Source organism: Gavialis gangeticus, unplaced genomic scaffold, assembly GCF_001723915.1.
Source record: "Gavialis gangeticus isolate Ggan-Ray unplaced genomic scaffold, GavGan_comp1, whole genome shotgun sequence".
NCBI lineage: Eukaryota > Metazoa > Chordata > Crocodylia > Gavialidae > Gavialis > Gavialis gangeticus.
The window spans coordinates 174,299,021-174,314,925 of record NW_017729022.1 but is presented as its reverse complement, the minus strand read 5'-3'; the positions used below and the strand labels follow the sequence as shown (position 1 = coordinate 174,314,925).

Sequence of the window (15,905 nt, the reverse complement as noted above, 5' to 3'; positions counted from 1 at the left end):
GTGTGTGAATTCTATCCACTTTTAACCCTCCAATTACCCTAAAGACCTGGGTTTAACAAGCCCCTTCTTAATGACTGATCTGAATTCACTGAAGACCAGGAAAGTGGCTGGCCTTGACGACATACTTACTGAACAAATGAAGCAATTTAGACCCAAGAGTGGCTCCTCTGCCTGTACAATGCATGTACAGCCAGTCAAAAAGTTCCAAAGATATGGCAACATGCGCATGTAGTGACACTTCTAAAGCCAGGGATAGAACCATCCAACCCAAAGAGTTTCAGTTCCATCTCCCTGCTATGCCACACATACAAACTGTATGAATGACTGATATTGAACCAGCCTTGCCCCATATGTAGATAATCATCGAGTCCCTGAACAGGGTAGCTCTTGCCCTGGGAAATCAACAATGAGCCAACTGCTCAATCTAACTTAACATATTGAGGATAGTTTTGAAATAGGCCAGATCTCTGGATCTGTGTTCATCAAACTAGCAGCCACCTGCGATGCAGTTAACCACCACCAACTCCTCCACAAGACCCTGGAAATGACAGAAGATCTGCATCTTATAGAGCTAGTACAAACCCTGCTTGAAACGAGATGTTTTTCTATCGACTGAATGGGAAGAAGCAGATGGAGGTGACAGATTAATGGTTTCCCCCAAGGAAGCATACTTGCACTGCTGTTAACATCTATACAAATAACCAGCCAATTGATTTGGAAACAAAACATGTAATATATGCAGAGGACTTGTGCATAACAGCCCAAAACACTGGCTTTAACCATGTTGAAAAATCCCTGAGGCACTAATAGGTCTAACTTCATACTACATTGAAAACCAATTGTGTGCCAACCCAGTGAAAACAAGTGTGTGCCTTCCATCTGAAAAACCGTGAGGCCAATCGCCAGCTCAACATTACGTGGTCTGGGACTGCGCTATTCCACTGTCCAAACCCAGTTTACCTTGGAGTCGTCTTTGATAGAACCCTCTCGTACAAAGAACATGTGAAGACAAAAGCAAAAGTGAGTAGTCATAGCAACATTTTATATAAGCTCACCAATTTGAAATGGGGAGCTAGCACCTCAGCCATCCTAACCCACTGCTCTGGCTCTCAGCTTCTCATTTGCTGAGCATGCATGCCATGTATGGGAGAGATCTGTAAATGCTAAGCACCTTGAACCCCATTCTGTATGATAGCTGCTGATACATCACAGGATTTGTGAAGCCTACCAGCCTAAACAGTGTGTACCTGCTGACTGGCATCATGCCGCCTGGCATCAGAAGAGCAGTGGCCAGAAGGATAGAACAATCAAGGCAAACTGAAGGTGTGAGACACCCATTGTATGACCATCCCGCAGCACATGCATCTGAAGTCCTGCAGGAGCTTCCTCACCAGTACCCAGCTTCTCAGTGCCATACCCAAAGAGAGACAACTACAGATATGGAACTCAAGACTGAAAAAAATACCTGACAGCAAAAAAAATGGACATTCCAGAAGCCGAGTCTTCACCACCAGGGACTTAATGAACCATGGCAAAATTTGTGCCGTCTCAGCTGCCTGCGTACTGAAGTTGGATGCTCCAAAGCATTACTGAAGAAGTGAGGCCATACCATTGGTTCAACCACCTGTGACTGCAGCACAGAGCTTAGACTATGCAACACTTCTTGCAATGCCTTCTGGTTGAAGATGTGTACGATGAAAAACCTCACCAAGTACAATAAATGAGCCCAGGGATGTGTAGCAAAATGGTAAAAAGTGGTTTTGAGACACGAAAAGACTCTGCAATTTTAGTTTAAGAAATTATATTTACTAAACTTGTGGTGAGTTCTCTTGTCACTTTGTTTCTTACAAACACGTTAATATGTATTAAAGTGCTTTTTACTCCATTGGTATATTTGTAAAACCTATGCAAATGAGTAACAGAGAAACTGACCTGTATACAAAGTGCTGCCAAATGCAATTAAACCAAATAGAAAAAATTAAGAAAAATTCTTGTTCTCTAAGCTTGCTTAATTTTGGCAGTCACTTAACTAGATCACTGAAGGTAACTCAATCAGCTCTAATTTAGGGAAGAGACTACTTTAGTCAAACAAGGAAAATGTGCTGGCATAATTATTCTGGTATAATTAGCTGTGTGGATACTTTTATTTCAGAATAAGAATGCCCTTGGTTATGTTGCTTGGTTGTGTTGCTTCCAAAGCATTGTGAATGAAAGTATGAAAAAGGCACTTTTATTCAATAATGAGAGTGTCCACTAGGAAGTTTAAACCATTAAATTTCTTCATGTAGAGTCAGGTAGAAAAGCTTGATTCTGTTGAACTGGTTATATTGTAAAACTGTAAGGTAATGTTGACATTGAAATAAACCATTATAATTGGAATCTTTTAAAATTAAAATGTTTCTGGTTTTATATTAGATTTTGTAAAAGTTCAAAATAAAATACTTCAGATACCTGATAGAGTCCCTGGAATCTAATTCACCAGCAAGTTATCAGGTTTACATAATTAAGCTATTCATTATGGACCAGACAAAGGGCCAGTTTGGTCACTTTGTGCTAGACAGGCACAAGTCTCAGCTGTTGTAAAGCTGAAGAAGCAGGCTCTTATGCTAGCTGTATCTAGCCCCCCAACTTATCAAGGTGAGGGGAGCACTTATGAACAGGGAAGATGCAGCACAGCTCTGCCAATTTATAGCAGACTTGTGGTCTCTAAGTGACCACACAGCAGCTGTTCTAAATCAGAGCAGCTTACAGGGTTAGGTTGGGACAGGGATAGCTAACACATCCATGAGCTGTATCAAGGTCCATGATGCACCCCCCATTCTTCTGTAACAATGGGATGTCAACACAGAGGAGAATCTGACCCTATAATTTTAATTCTGTAGATGTAATAAGGTTTTTATTTAGTTATTTTAGGATAAGGAAATGAGTGGTAATAAGATGGTAGCAAACATTCTGGGAAAAAATGATACAGTAAATTTAGTTTTTGTTGTCATCACTGGATATGCTACTTGGAGTTGAGAGGCATTGTATTGTTTGCATTATTAGCTGACACAGAACCAGAACATACAATTCAGTGGGAACAAACTAGAACTCCTTTGTTGCTTTTGCAAAATTTTCTGGGAATCAGAGATGTGTGGGAGTGTGTACATGTACAGGGTTGCCACAGGAAAACAAACCTCCAAATCTTTGTAGAAGAGAATCATCCTGTAGGAATATCTACCCCTCTGTGCTGCACCACTCTGTAATTTTACCAGGTCAGTTTCTCTGACAACCTAGCAAGCCAATCCCCTGTCTCTGTGCAGAAGCAGTCTTTGAGAAGGCTCCATGAGAGATTATACTACTGCAAACAATTAACCCTCATTGGAATTTCTTTGAGAAAATCCATAGATTAAAACAGAAATGCAACTGTGGTGGGGAAAGTAGTTGTTTCACCCTGCTAGCCCCCAAACCCTAGAGATCTCCTTGGAAGTACTTGTAGAGGGGTTTCTATACATGTTATGGGACTTGGTACAGGGTTAATTGATTAAATTTGGAGGCTTGTATTATACAAGGAGATCATATAAGATTATCTAACAATCTCTTTTTGGTTTTAACATATGAATCTCTGGGTCTCTGAGAGGAGAAGATTGCACCAAAGAGAATTGTGGAAGGGAATAATTAAAGTTTTGAATGTGTTTTTTTTAAGATCTGTTGAACATATGGGTGTTGAGGGCATACTTGTTCACTGACTCAATAATCAAAATGTTAATCTAAAAATAATTCCTTTTCCTTTGCAAGCAGGGCATTATGTAACTGATATGTAGATTTTATACTAGTTGGAAACGCACTTTGAAAAAATACTTTGATTTTTATGGACTCTTTTTCAATGTATTGCAGGCTCATCAGCAAAAGCACTCGTGAGCTTGAAAGGTAAGAAATGCAATTATTTATTTAGGTGTGAAATAAACAAGATGGATAAACAGACTAACATAATAAGAGGTCCTGGTTTCAGAAAGTTTTGCCCAAGGCAAATAATGACAATAGGTTTTATAATACATAAGCTAATTGTTTTATTTTAGATATCTGTAGATTTAGTAGTCTCGTCCTCCTTACTCAAATCCCAGATATATTGCAACATTTTTGGATACTGCTTTTGAGAGTGAAACCCTTTAGCAGTTACTTTCTGGGAACACATGATTTCTCTTTATGTACTGCATAGGCCTCAGGTTGGATAAGAAAATTAAGGCATTTTTTCCTTCTCTTTGGGTACGGTAAGAGAAGAGTTCTTAGTTGGATCTTTACTTAAAATGAAATTTATATATTGTGAAGGAAACTTGTAACCTTGCTGTGTTTTCCACCAAGAACTAGTGGACTAACTCAACATAGCTGTTTATTAACTGCACTGTTCCGTTGCAGAATGATATTTTTTGTGAATTCTGCATCAAAATTGTACGTTGCCTGGCATCAGACATTTTGTTATGTATTAGAAGGCCCCCATTTACGGTGGAGAGAAAAAACAACCTATTTATTGAACTAGCTTTAAGTAGCCCATATTTTGTTTGGGCAATTTAGTTCCCTCTGACTTACGGTAGAATGCATGTGTTCATTTTAGAAAAAATTGTTCTAGAAAATTATTTTAAGTAGTAATACTAAACAAATTATGTTTGTAGGTTGACCTCTTCTAAACACCATTTTGAAAATAATCTTGCTAATACTGCCTTATTCCCAGAGTAGATGCAAGCAGCATCTTTTGCATGCTAGGCTGTTAGCAAATGGAATGCCTAAACATATTAATTTCACATGGATATATCCGAAAGTGCACTCTGGATGTGTGCTGGAATATTTGATAGAAAAATATTAATTCTCTAGTCAAATGTCTTCTGGCAGAGGCTAATTTAAAGGCAGAGTGTCAGTTAGTTAAAAGCCAAGTATTTTTTCTGTCTTGAAATGGTGTAAAGTGTTCTTTGGATTCTTTATATCCTATATATCGCTTTACCAAAAAAAAAATCCTATCTGCTCTTTAGCAAAGTGATAAAACAGTACCTTCATCACTCATTATATGAGACCTACAGTTTTGTTAATCACTGCAAAAATTAATTCCAAAAACTATTAAACTACCATCATTGATGCCTTTGCATAAGCCTGAAAATAGTGCAAAAATGAACACACAAGAGAGAAATATTTTTGTAAAGATACCATCCATGCAGGATTATCACTCCAGGATCTCAGCTCCCTGTCATGGAAGAGATGGAACTCCCAAAATTTTGAAGACATTTTTTCTTTTAAAAAAATATTTTTGGCCCCTACAAACAGTGGTAGCTGATAGGAGCATGAATCAGAATCAATCTCCCCTTCATCCATTATGATTCACGGTCACCAGTGTGTGGAGGGTGGCAGAAGGGGCTGGCTCATGCTCCTGCCTGTTACTGGTTCTCTTACTGGGCCAAAAAACCTTACGAGCTTGACAAGTTCCAACTTTTTTATGCTACAGAGTTGAGACCCAGAAGTGCGAATCCTTCAAGATGGTAAAAACAGACCTACAAGGTAAGTTTTTTTTTTTCACTTTTCAAGTGGTAAATAACAAAATTGGAAATCTCCAATTTTTTTTTTTCAAATGTCATTATCTTTAGCAGTGTTTAATGAAAGACCATGCAATTGATCCAATAACAGATATCACCCAAGCAAATCTTTGCCTCTAAGAAAAGCCCCTAATACTAGGCCATGGCTATATTCAGTACCACAAGGCTGAGCCTTGTGTGTGGGCTCTGATTATATCCATTTCTTAGGAGTTCCATCATTGTATCTAATCTTGGAAGGATATATGCACCTGCTCAGCTTTGTGCACTTGGAGTAGTTTCATGTTAGGGGGTGACCATGTGAACAAGTTCCCACAAAGTAAAAGGGAGAAGGGATTTATTGCATATCAGATGCTCCTTGGTAGTTTTTCATATGTACACTCTTAACCATAGTAGAAGAATGCTAGAGCACTTATTGAGGACTAAGCTACCCTGGGTCACTCTAAGTTACTGTGGAATAAGAGTGTGCTTCTGACTAGTTACCCTGTAGCAACTGGTAAACAATATATTTTTGCCCACCTTTTGCCTTACAAAATATTGTTCAGATGCCAGTGCCCTAAGTATTTAGAATTAGGCCAGTCAAAAGTCCTCTACAACAGTATGAAAACCCCTAAGTTATGGAATTCACTATCCTTGACACCCATTTTTATCCATCTTTACTTACTTTCAGACAAAATTTAAACTTCAGTTTTCAAAGTGTTTTCTTTTGTTTGTTTTATATGGCTGCTGGTAGTGATAACCACTGATGATGGTGATTCAGAAAGTGTCTATGGCAGTTATGCAGGTGATGTTGAACAAATGCAGCAATGAGGGGTCTGTTTGCCAGGACTTAAGGAATAGAGCATTGACATAGATGTCTCATTCTGTATTCCATCTTGGACAGTTGTGTTCTCCTAACTTGGATATCTACCATAATTTGCTATCTTTCATAATTGTTTTTGATAATGTTCTATATACAGTTTTGTAGTGCTGTTGTATGCTGTTAAAATGGTCCCTTTCCACCCCCAGAGGAGGAAGGTAGATGAATAATTTTGCATGTTTTATTATAACCTTTTGTCCTGAATTACAGAAATATTTTTAAAGAAGAACTCTTGTAAGTTGCACGGTGAACTTTTAAAAAAAGATTACTTAAAAAATATAAACATAAACTGGCTTTACATATCCATGTGGTTCTGTGCAAGCTGTGATAGCTGCCTAGGTAGCTCCTATTCCGATGTGACATTTAATGGCAGACATGGATTTCAAGAGATCTAAACACTTCAGGAGGAGAAAACAAGAGTTTTTAGACGTTAATGTGCAGCATAATTCATTTGGCCTGGTTTATAGGGCATTTGGAAAAATTTGCGATAGATGGTAGAATTTTAAATCCATTTGCAAGTAGCCTTTAAGAAAGTGTTAAAAACAGCAAAGAAAAATACTTTTAAAGTGGAGTTTAAAGGTACCTTGCTAACACTTTTGACAGTAGTTAGATTAAAAATGTATTAATGATATATGTCTGTTCAACAGAAGGAAGCTTATCCAGCACATGGAATGAAAAGTACAGTTCCCTACAGAAAACCCCTATTTGGAAAGGCAAGAATGCTGGCTCTACTGTGGAAATGGTAAGAAGCAAATACTGATTTCTAAGAAGTGATGTCAATTAAGTTTATTGTTAATGTAGTCATTCTCTAAAGTAGGGTTGGAGAGTTGTAGCAGTGATGGTCCAAGAAATATGTGAGAAGCAAGGATTTTTGTTTAGTGATACCTTTCATTGGACCAACTGTATAGTTGGGAGAGATGTTAGACTTTTTATACGAAGTGCCCTTCTGGGATGGAAGCAGGTACTTCTGAAGTCTTCCCTCTGCTCTGTTCCTAGTTTACAGTCCTCCTCCACTCCTTTAAAAGCCTTTTTTATTTTACATATAGAATTAAACACAAGTCCCATTGTTTTATCTGATATTTAACTTAAGCTGTACCTGCTGTTTTTCCAGACTTGAGGACCTTGTGTGACATCTCTCCCAACTATACTGTCAAGCCAAAACAGCCCGTTTCTTGCATAATACCTTAAAGTCATCTGTAAATCAAGTGTTATTTCATAGTTTGTGAATGCCCTCTAAATGAGTAGCTACATAAGGAAAATATTCTGTACAAATCAGTGACAGGAAAGCATATCATGCATATAACTAGTAGAATTAAATCACTAACCTGTTTCAAGGTAGTTCTCAATCATTTGCTACTTTATCATCAACAGTTTGGACTTGGCATGGGTGTCCTGTAGTTTCCTGGCTTTCTCCCACACTTTGAGTCTGATCTGGATCTGTCAGGGCATGTCTACGCGAGACATTTACTGTGGAGTAGACTAATTAGCTACTCAGTAAATGTCTTGGCATCTACACATACAGGGCTATTAGGCTGAAGTAAGCTAATAAACTCTGCAGGAGGATAGTATTTGTATTTACAAAAATACAAGTACTGTCCTGCTACTGAGTTTTTTACTCTGCAGCAGCGCACATGTAGATGCTACCCCAGCTGGTTGGAGCACGAAGGCACTTCAGTGTAGGGGCTGCCAGCTGGCTGTACTGGAGCACCTTCGTGCCCCAGCCAGCCCTTCTGCAGTATGTTGAGCCAGGTCAGAGCAGCCGTGGTCTGGCAGCCTGACATCCTGGGCCCCCTGCCACACGGGGCTGCTCTGACCCTGGCTCAGTGTGCTGGGGTACCAGGCAAGCGTTCAAACGTGGTGCCTGGCAGCAATAAACTCTGGCATTATATGCACCAAAATTTATTGCTTCAAATTAATCACACGTGTGGATTCATGTAAATTAGGAGTAACTCCACTGTTCTTAATAGAGAAACTGCTAAAAGTGAGGTCTGCATTTAGTTTTGCCTCTTCCCAACCCCTTTTAAACTGGCATGCACCAACAGTGGACCCAAGAACGGGGCTAGCATGGGGTGCACTGCTCCCTCCCCCACTTTGGCTCTGATATGCATGTATAATGAGTTCTGAGATCACTGCCTTTTTAGAGTGGGCTCCTGATAGAGCTCTGCATGCATGAGATTTTCAAATTCACTAGTTGATCATTGGGAGCCAGAAACACCATTTTCACACTGCGTCAAAGTCCAGGGAGTGAGCACCACCATTGATCATCCCCTCTTTTCCTTTGCTGCTGAATTCAGGAGGAGGGGGAGGCAAACAGCACTCTGGTTACACCTGGAGTTCAGATTGACCAGATGGTTATGTTAGAGCTCATTCTGCTTGTATGACAGCCAAAGGGCGGTTGGAAAGCACTGCCAACCCCCCCACCCCTGGATCCACCCTTAGCTTGCACCACAGGAATTGCTAGCAGGGTGCAGTCTTATGTTAAGCTGGCTTGTGGGTTGGGGCACAAGATGAGTGTAGGAAGAAGGGGAGCTCAGAAATCATGTGCAAGAACCTGTTATAGCCCTATCCTTTATTTTTAGTGAAGACCATTTTCTTTGGCATATTAAAAAGAAATAACAAAAAAAATGTTTTGAAAACAACATGCCACACATTTACAAATTCAATTTCCAGTTTTCTTAACCTTTACTATTTTTGTATTGGATCTGTCATGATTTACAGTTAGTATTGAACAAATTTAAATCTTAAATTCCTTCCTTCCTTGTTATAGAGCTTTATAATATTTAAACATTGTTTATCATGATTCCATTTTTAGCATTTTGTGGTATAAAGGAAGTTTTCAAGATAGAGGTTTTAATTTTTTTTTAAATACATTGTTTGGTGCATAGTGATTCTGGAAGCAACACTATAAAGTTTATTGTCGTAATCCATATTTTTGTGTCATTATGTATTAAACAATGTGCATTATGTATACCAGTTGTTTAGTAATAAATTAAAAAACTCCTTTTGGCAGGAGCTTATCCAACGCAGTTTTTTTATTCAGGCTGTATCAGAAGAAATGCATTGCTTGAAGGCACTTTTCTCTTTAAGCCCTGGCAATTTGCTTTCAAAAGGTGAAACTAATGGATCCCCTTATCATAGCTGTGCTATTAGACAGTGCTTCATAGAAATAATTATGTATCATTCATCCAAAAGCATAGGCAGCAAAGCACAATAGCTATTATGCACATTAGCAGATTGTGCATGACAGCAAGAAATGAGTTTTTTCATTTGTTTCTTTATTTTGATGCATACAGCCCTCCAGAAATTCAAAGCGGAGTCGTCTGTTTTGTGAAGAAGACGACAGACAATTAAATACAAGGTCACCCAAAAGAAATCAAAAGGTTGCAGTGGTTACTCAGGTATGTATGCCTATATGAAGACATTTATCAGAAAGGGAGGTAAATCTAGTTATATTGATTGAAAATCAGATTTTATTTGCTCTCTGTTTACATAGTCAATTTATGCATTTTGGGGTGCATAAATTGTATATCCTTTCTTTTCCACAACTGGGTTCCTGTGTGATGTTGAGAGTGTTCATGTTGATTCCCAAAAGTAGAAAAATAGGACAGTAGGGCTGAAAGGGGCTCTTGTATCCTACTACTGCAGGCAACCACATCACCTAATCACATTCATGATTTAATTGAGCTCCATTGTAAAGTAGTGGCTCCCTAACTCCTGTAACAAATATGTTTCAGAACAACATGAATTTGATAATTAGAAACTTTCTAAGTTCTTGCTTAAATTTATTCATGGCTAGTTTATAACCATTTGTTTTTATGAAAACATTATCCTTGAGCTTAAAATGCTTTTCTCCTTCCTTAGTATTTAACCCTGGCTATATTTGTTGAAAGCAGCGCTATCTCCTGTCAGCCTTTGTTCTGCTGGGGCCTATATCAACCAACTTCTTTTGGTCCCCTTTTTGTTCCCTATACCTGCTCCAGTTTGAATTAATTTTTCTTGAATGCAGGTGGCTAGTCTTATTACACAGTATTCCAGGCAAGGTCTGGTATCTTTCTACTCTGTTAATACCCTTGGGTCTGTCAGGGAAAAATATGAAGTAATACTCTACTGTGTTCAAATTTAGGAGTAAGTTAGCTTCTATATCTGTCCACTAAGGCAACCACTGTTTCACAAACATTACCACGTGATTTTGCTTCAATCATGTTTGAAAATTGTTCTTGTATTTTAGGTCATACCCATAGCATGGCTGGTGAAATTGTTTTCAAACACAGTTAAAACCTGCAGAAGGTTACATGTACATACCTAGTATGGTTATCAGCTACCAAAAAACCATGTTCAGACACTTTTTCCAAGGCCTCATCTTTATCACACTAATGTTCCTAAAATTTCATATACAGTTCAAGTTAAAGAATAAAAACTGGAAACAGTACTTCAGAAAAGGTGCCTGCATTTTAGTCACCATTTCATGTGGACTTGTTGGGCACAAGATGAATTAAATATTCCTTCATATGTTGGAGATCACCTGGAGCTTTATGTACATTAATGCCACTACCACTGCCGGACCTTAACTAGCAGTATCCATATGTCCAAAAAAACCTAGGGTAGAGAGCCTGACCAGCTAGTAGTGGGTGATACTATCTCTGTTAGTTTGTGGCATCAGTTCTTTTATTGCTGGCTGTAATCCCTAGCATTTTATATTGATATTACCTTTGGATTAAAGAATTTAAAATATTGAACAAAATATTTGAATTAAAATGTTGCAGGTTCTATTGTACTTACTTTTAACCAAAGAAATGAACTTTGCTTGTCTTGTTGAAGAATTCTAGAACGGCTCCACTCTATCTGGTGCATTGTCCCATTTTGTATATTTGCTATTGTAAGTGCTTCATTTTCACCTGGGAAATTAAATCACTAGTAACCACTCTTGTTTTTTTGTGTAGAAGTTTACTGCAACAGTGCCAACACCAGACAAGAAAGCATCACAGAAGATTGGTTTGCGGTTACGTAACCTACTCAAACTTCCCAAAGCACACAAATGGTGCATATATGAATGGTTCTATTCAAATATAGATAAGTATGTATTATTTCATCATATATTATGAATTTGTCACACTGGAATTGAACTGTAAATTCATAGAATCATATAGGGTTGGAAGAGACCTCAGGAGGTCATCTAGTCCAACCCCCTGCTCAAAACAGGACCATCTCCAACTATCTCATCCCATTCAAGGCTTTGCCTAGCCAGGTCTTAAAAACTGTCAAGGTTAGAGAGTCCACAACCTCCCTGGGTAGCTTATTCCAGTGCTTTACTACGCTCCTGGTGAGAGTTTTTCCTAATATCTAACCAAAACTTCTTTTGCTACAACTTGAGACTATTGCTCCTTGTTCAGTCATATGCCACCACTGGGAGCGGTCTAGCTCCATCTTCTTTGGAACCACCATTCAGGTAGTTGATGGCTGCAGTTAAATCCCCTCTCAATCTTCTCTTCTCCAAATTAAATAAGCTGCATTCCCTCGGCCTCTCCTCAGAAGTCATGTGACCTAGCTCCCTAACCATCTTTGTTGCCCTCAACTGGACTGTCTCCAATTTGTCCACATCCTTTCTGTAGTGGGGGGGGGGGGGGGCAAAACTGGACACAGTACACCAGGTGTGGTCTCACAAGTGTTGAACAGAGGGGAAGAATCACTTCCCTGATCTGTCTTGATAATACTCCTACTATGCAGCCCAGTATGCTGTTAGCCTTCTTTGCAACAAGAGCACACTGTTGGCTCATATTCAGTTTATTATCCACTGTAATCCCTAGGTCATTTTCTGCAGAACTGCTGCTCAGCTAGTTGGTCCCCAACCTGTACAGTGCATGGGATTGTTCTGTCCTAAGTGCAGGACTTTGCACATCTCCTTATTGAATCTCATGACCAGTTCTCCAATTTGTCTAGGTCTCTGTCAATCCTAGCCCTACCCTCCAGTGCATCTACTCCCCGTAGCTTGATGTCATCTGCAAACTTGCTGAGGGTGCACTCCATCCCTTCTTCCACATTGTTGATGAAGATATTGAACAAAACTGGCCCCAGAACCAATCCCTGGGGCACTCCACTTGTTACCAGCTGCCAGCTAAACACTTTGAGCCATTGATTACTACCCTTTGAGCTTGATGATCCAGCCAGTTTTCTATCCACCATCCATCCAACCCATATTTCCTTACCTTGCTTGCAAGAATGTTGTGGGAGACTGTATCAAAAGCCTTGCTAAAGTCAAGGTATGTCATGTCCACTGTTCTTCCCAGATCCACAGAGCCAGTCATCTCATCACAGAAGGCAATCAAGTTGGTAAGGCATGATTTGCCCCTAGTGAATCCATGCTGAGTGTTCCTATTCACCCTCTTCTTCTCCAAGTGCTTAGAAATAGATTCCTTGAGGACTTGCTCCATGATTTTTTTCCAGGGACTGAGGTGAGGCTGACTGTTCTGTACTTCACTGGATCCTCCTTCTTCACTTTCTTAAAGCTGGGCACTATATTTGCCCTTTTCCAGTTTTCCAGGACCTCTCCCAACTGCCACAAGTTTTCAAAGATAATGGGCATTGACTCTGCAATCACATTGGCCAACTCCCTCAGTGCCCTTGAGTGCATTGTGGACTTGTATATGTCCAGTTCTTTTAAATGGCCCCAAACCTATTCTTTCACCACTGTTGGCTTCTCACCTTCTCCCCAAACTGATCCCACGTGCAGTAGTCTGGGAGCTGACCTTGCCTGTGCTGACAGGAAAAAAAAGGCTTTTCTGCATCATTTGTCACTAGGTTGCCTCCCCCATTCAGTAAGGGACCCACACTTTCCCTGATCTTCCTATTGCTGCTGATATACTTGTAGAAACCCTTCTTGTTACCCTTCACATGCTAGCTGCAACTCCAGTTGTGCTTTGGCCTTCCTAATTTCATCCTGACATTATAGTAAGGCATCTGAACTTTCGCTCTTGACACTGAGATTTTCTTTTAAATAAAAAAGAAAAAAATACTTTTGCAGTTCCAAGGATTGTGACTAGTACCCAGCTTGAGAGCTCATTTAGTATTCTATGGCATGTTTTAATTTGTGTTGAGAGCTTCCTTCAAGTAGCCTATATCAGGAGCCAGCAACCTTTTAAACCTGAGGGGTGTAACAGCCCAACTCTGGTCCAACGTAGGCCGGGGAGCTTTGGCTGCCTGTAAGTGGCAGGGGGGTTTCCCTGTGCCCACACTGCAGGCAGGCAGCTGGGAGCTGTGCCAGCATTGCTGCCACTTCTCCCAGCCCCTGGCTTCTTGGCTGTGGTGCCAGCTCAGCTGCCAACCTTTGGGGAGTTGCATCTGGCATGTGCAAACTGCACCTTTGCTGCTGTTGTTTCTCCCATCTCTCCCTTGCATTACCCTGCCCTGCCCTGCCCTGTCCTAGCACAGCTCCCCACTAGGGCTCTGCAAAGCTTCGGTCCCTAATTCGATTCAACCCAATTCACTGGCCGAATCTCCGAATCTGAATTGAATCAGAGGACCCTTTAATCTCTCCGAATCGATTCGGAGATTCAGACATAGAGACAGCTTTAAATGTTTTTTCTACATACCTCTAGGTAGCAGGGGCTCTTGAATGCTGTGATGCTGGGGCTCATGGAGTGCCCTACAGAAGCACGGGGGGCTCCCCAGTGCACTCAGCAGCAGACCCAGAAGTACTTCCAGTCCACTTCCAGCTTTGCTGCCGAGCATGCTGGAATCTGCCTGGCCCCAAAACAGGCACAAGCAAAGCTAGCTTCTGCCTGCAGTCCATATGTTGCTGACTTGGCCTACACCAAATGGGGAAGATGCAAAATCTTCATTGTGTTTTAGCTCCTAGTATAAGAGTGAGAGTACTCTTAGGGAATTTCTTGATGTTTGAGATTGGTGGTAGCAAAGTAGAACAAGAAATGCATGCCCTCACATTTCCCTTAGATACTACCTCCATAACAGTCATGAATGCTGGCTTCTTAGCATTCCAGTGATCTCCCTCTTGATTTTAATTGATGAAGAAACTTCCTGCTAGAGCTGTGCTACCACGTCTTGTTGAAGTTAAGAACGAAAACTAGCAAGATTCCCTCCAGCTCTTTGCTGGTTCCCCACAATTCTTTTGGTTCTCCTAACCTGCCTTTCAGTCTGTTTCTAAGGTCTTTGTTTCAGGTGGTTTTGCCCCCTTTTTACAAGATTTCAACACTTGTTCTCCCAGCATCATTGTTAGGGCAAATAGTGTTTGGAAGTGTGTTGTTGTTTTTTTTTGAGAGGGGGGGTTGGGGGGATTGTATTTTACATCATTTTTTTCAAACCTTGTCTCTAATTTTGAACTGGTGAATTTAAGAATTAACCATTACACTTCTGTGCTTTCAGCTGCACTTGGTATATAGCTCTTTCACTGTTGTTTTGGGGTAGCACCTTGCCTCCCAGGATCTCACTGATTCATAATTATTTGCTTGGGTGGACTGCTGTGTCTGCACTGAGCCTCACTGACTTCAGTAGGGCTCTGCACAAGAGTAGTTGTCCAACATAACACAGTGTAGGAACAGTTGTCAGTTTTTCCACAAAGCATCAAGGGAGGAGAGAAAATGTAAATTAAAAAAATGGAATGAAATGTAAAAACCCAGATATTGGTGAGAGGACCTAACTATTTTATACTCTCTCTCCCCACACCCAGCTGACTTAATTTCAGTGCAGTGGTGTCTCTTGCATAAAAATGACTAAATGTACACTTTAACATTTGCAGTGTATCTGTTCAGATTTCTTGTCATGGGGACTGAAGTTTAACATCTGATGGCTAAAATTTACAATTAACAGAGTACCAATTGCATTTTAACAGGCCATTATTTGAAGGAGATAATGATTTCTGCGTATGCCTGAAAGAGTCTTTCCCAAATTTGAAAACCCGAAAATTAACAAGAGTTGAATGGGGGAAAATCAGACGATTAATGGGAAAACCACGAAGGTGAAAATATTTTCATTTTTTAAATTCTGAAGAATTATTGTGGTGTGAATTGAAGTTGTTAACTGTTTCTGGACTGAACATACTAAAATGCAGTTGCACAATTTTGAGGCAGGTGATAATGAATAATAATAATAGAAAGAGGGCAGCTAGCCTTTATGTGTGCATGTATGAAAGGTTTATAGGAACTGGCACTTTTTTCCCCTCTCAGTTACTTAATTGAATATATAGTGCTGTCCAACCTGCAGCCACAGAGGTTGCCAGTCATTGCACAGTTACTAGGACCCCTTATCTCTAATGCTACAATGTCACATGGTGTGGAAAAAAATCTGCTTTGCCCTGCCTGAGTTTTGAGGGACTATGGGATGGGTCAGAAAGAATGTATCCTTAGCTGGTGGCTTAAGATTTTTATTTATAAATAAATTATATTTATTTATTTATTTATTTTTACATATAGATAGGTAGGTATAGGTGTATATATAATGTTATATACATATGTGTGTGTGTGTGTGTGTGTGTGTGTGTG

The 15,905-nt window shown here is 39.9% G+C and overlaps 1 protein-coding gene across 3 annotated transcripts in view; it reads left to right on the top strand.

Moving 5' to 3' along the window:
• The window catches only part of LIN9 (lin-9 DREAM MuvB core complex component), a 62,219-nt gene that overhangs the window by 22,600 nt on the left and 23,714 nt on the right, over window positions 1–15,905 (top strand). Inside the window, exons 2-7 of one of the 3 annotated variants that reach the window (XM_019516546.1) lie at window positions 3,877–3,909; window positions 5,471–5,523; window positions 7,062–7,156; window positions 9,708–9,812; window positions 11,355–11,488; window positions 15,257–15,382. In XM_019516546.1, the coding sequence (XP_019372091.1) occupies window positions 5,502–5,523; window positions 7,062–7,156; window positions 9,708–9,812; window positions 11,355–11,488; window positions 15,257–15,382 (482 nt within the window). In that variant the 5' untranslated portion in view covers window positions 3,877–3,909; window positions 5,471–5,501. The remainder of the gene's footprint in view (window positions 1–3,876; window positions 3,910–5,470; window positions 5,524–7,061; window positions 7,157–9,707; window positions 9,813–11,354; window positions 11,489–15,256; window positions 15,383–15,905) is intronic. The other 2 variants (XM_019516543.1, XM_019516545.1) reach the window with 2 other exon arrangements.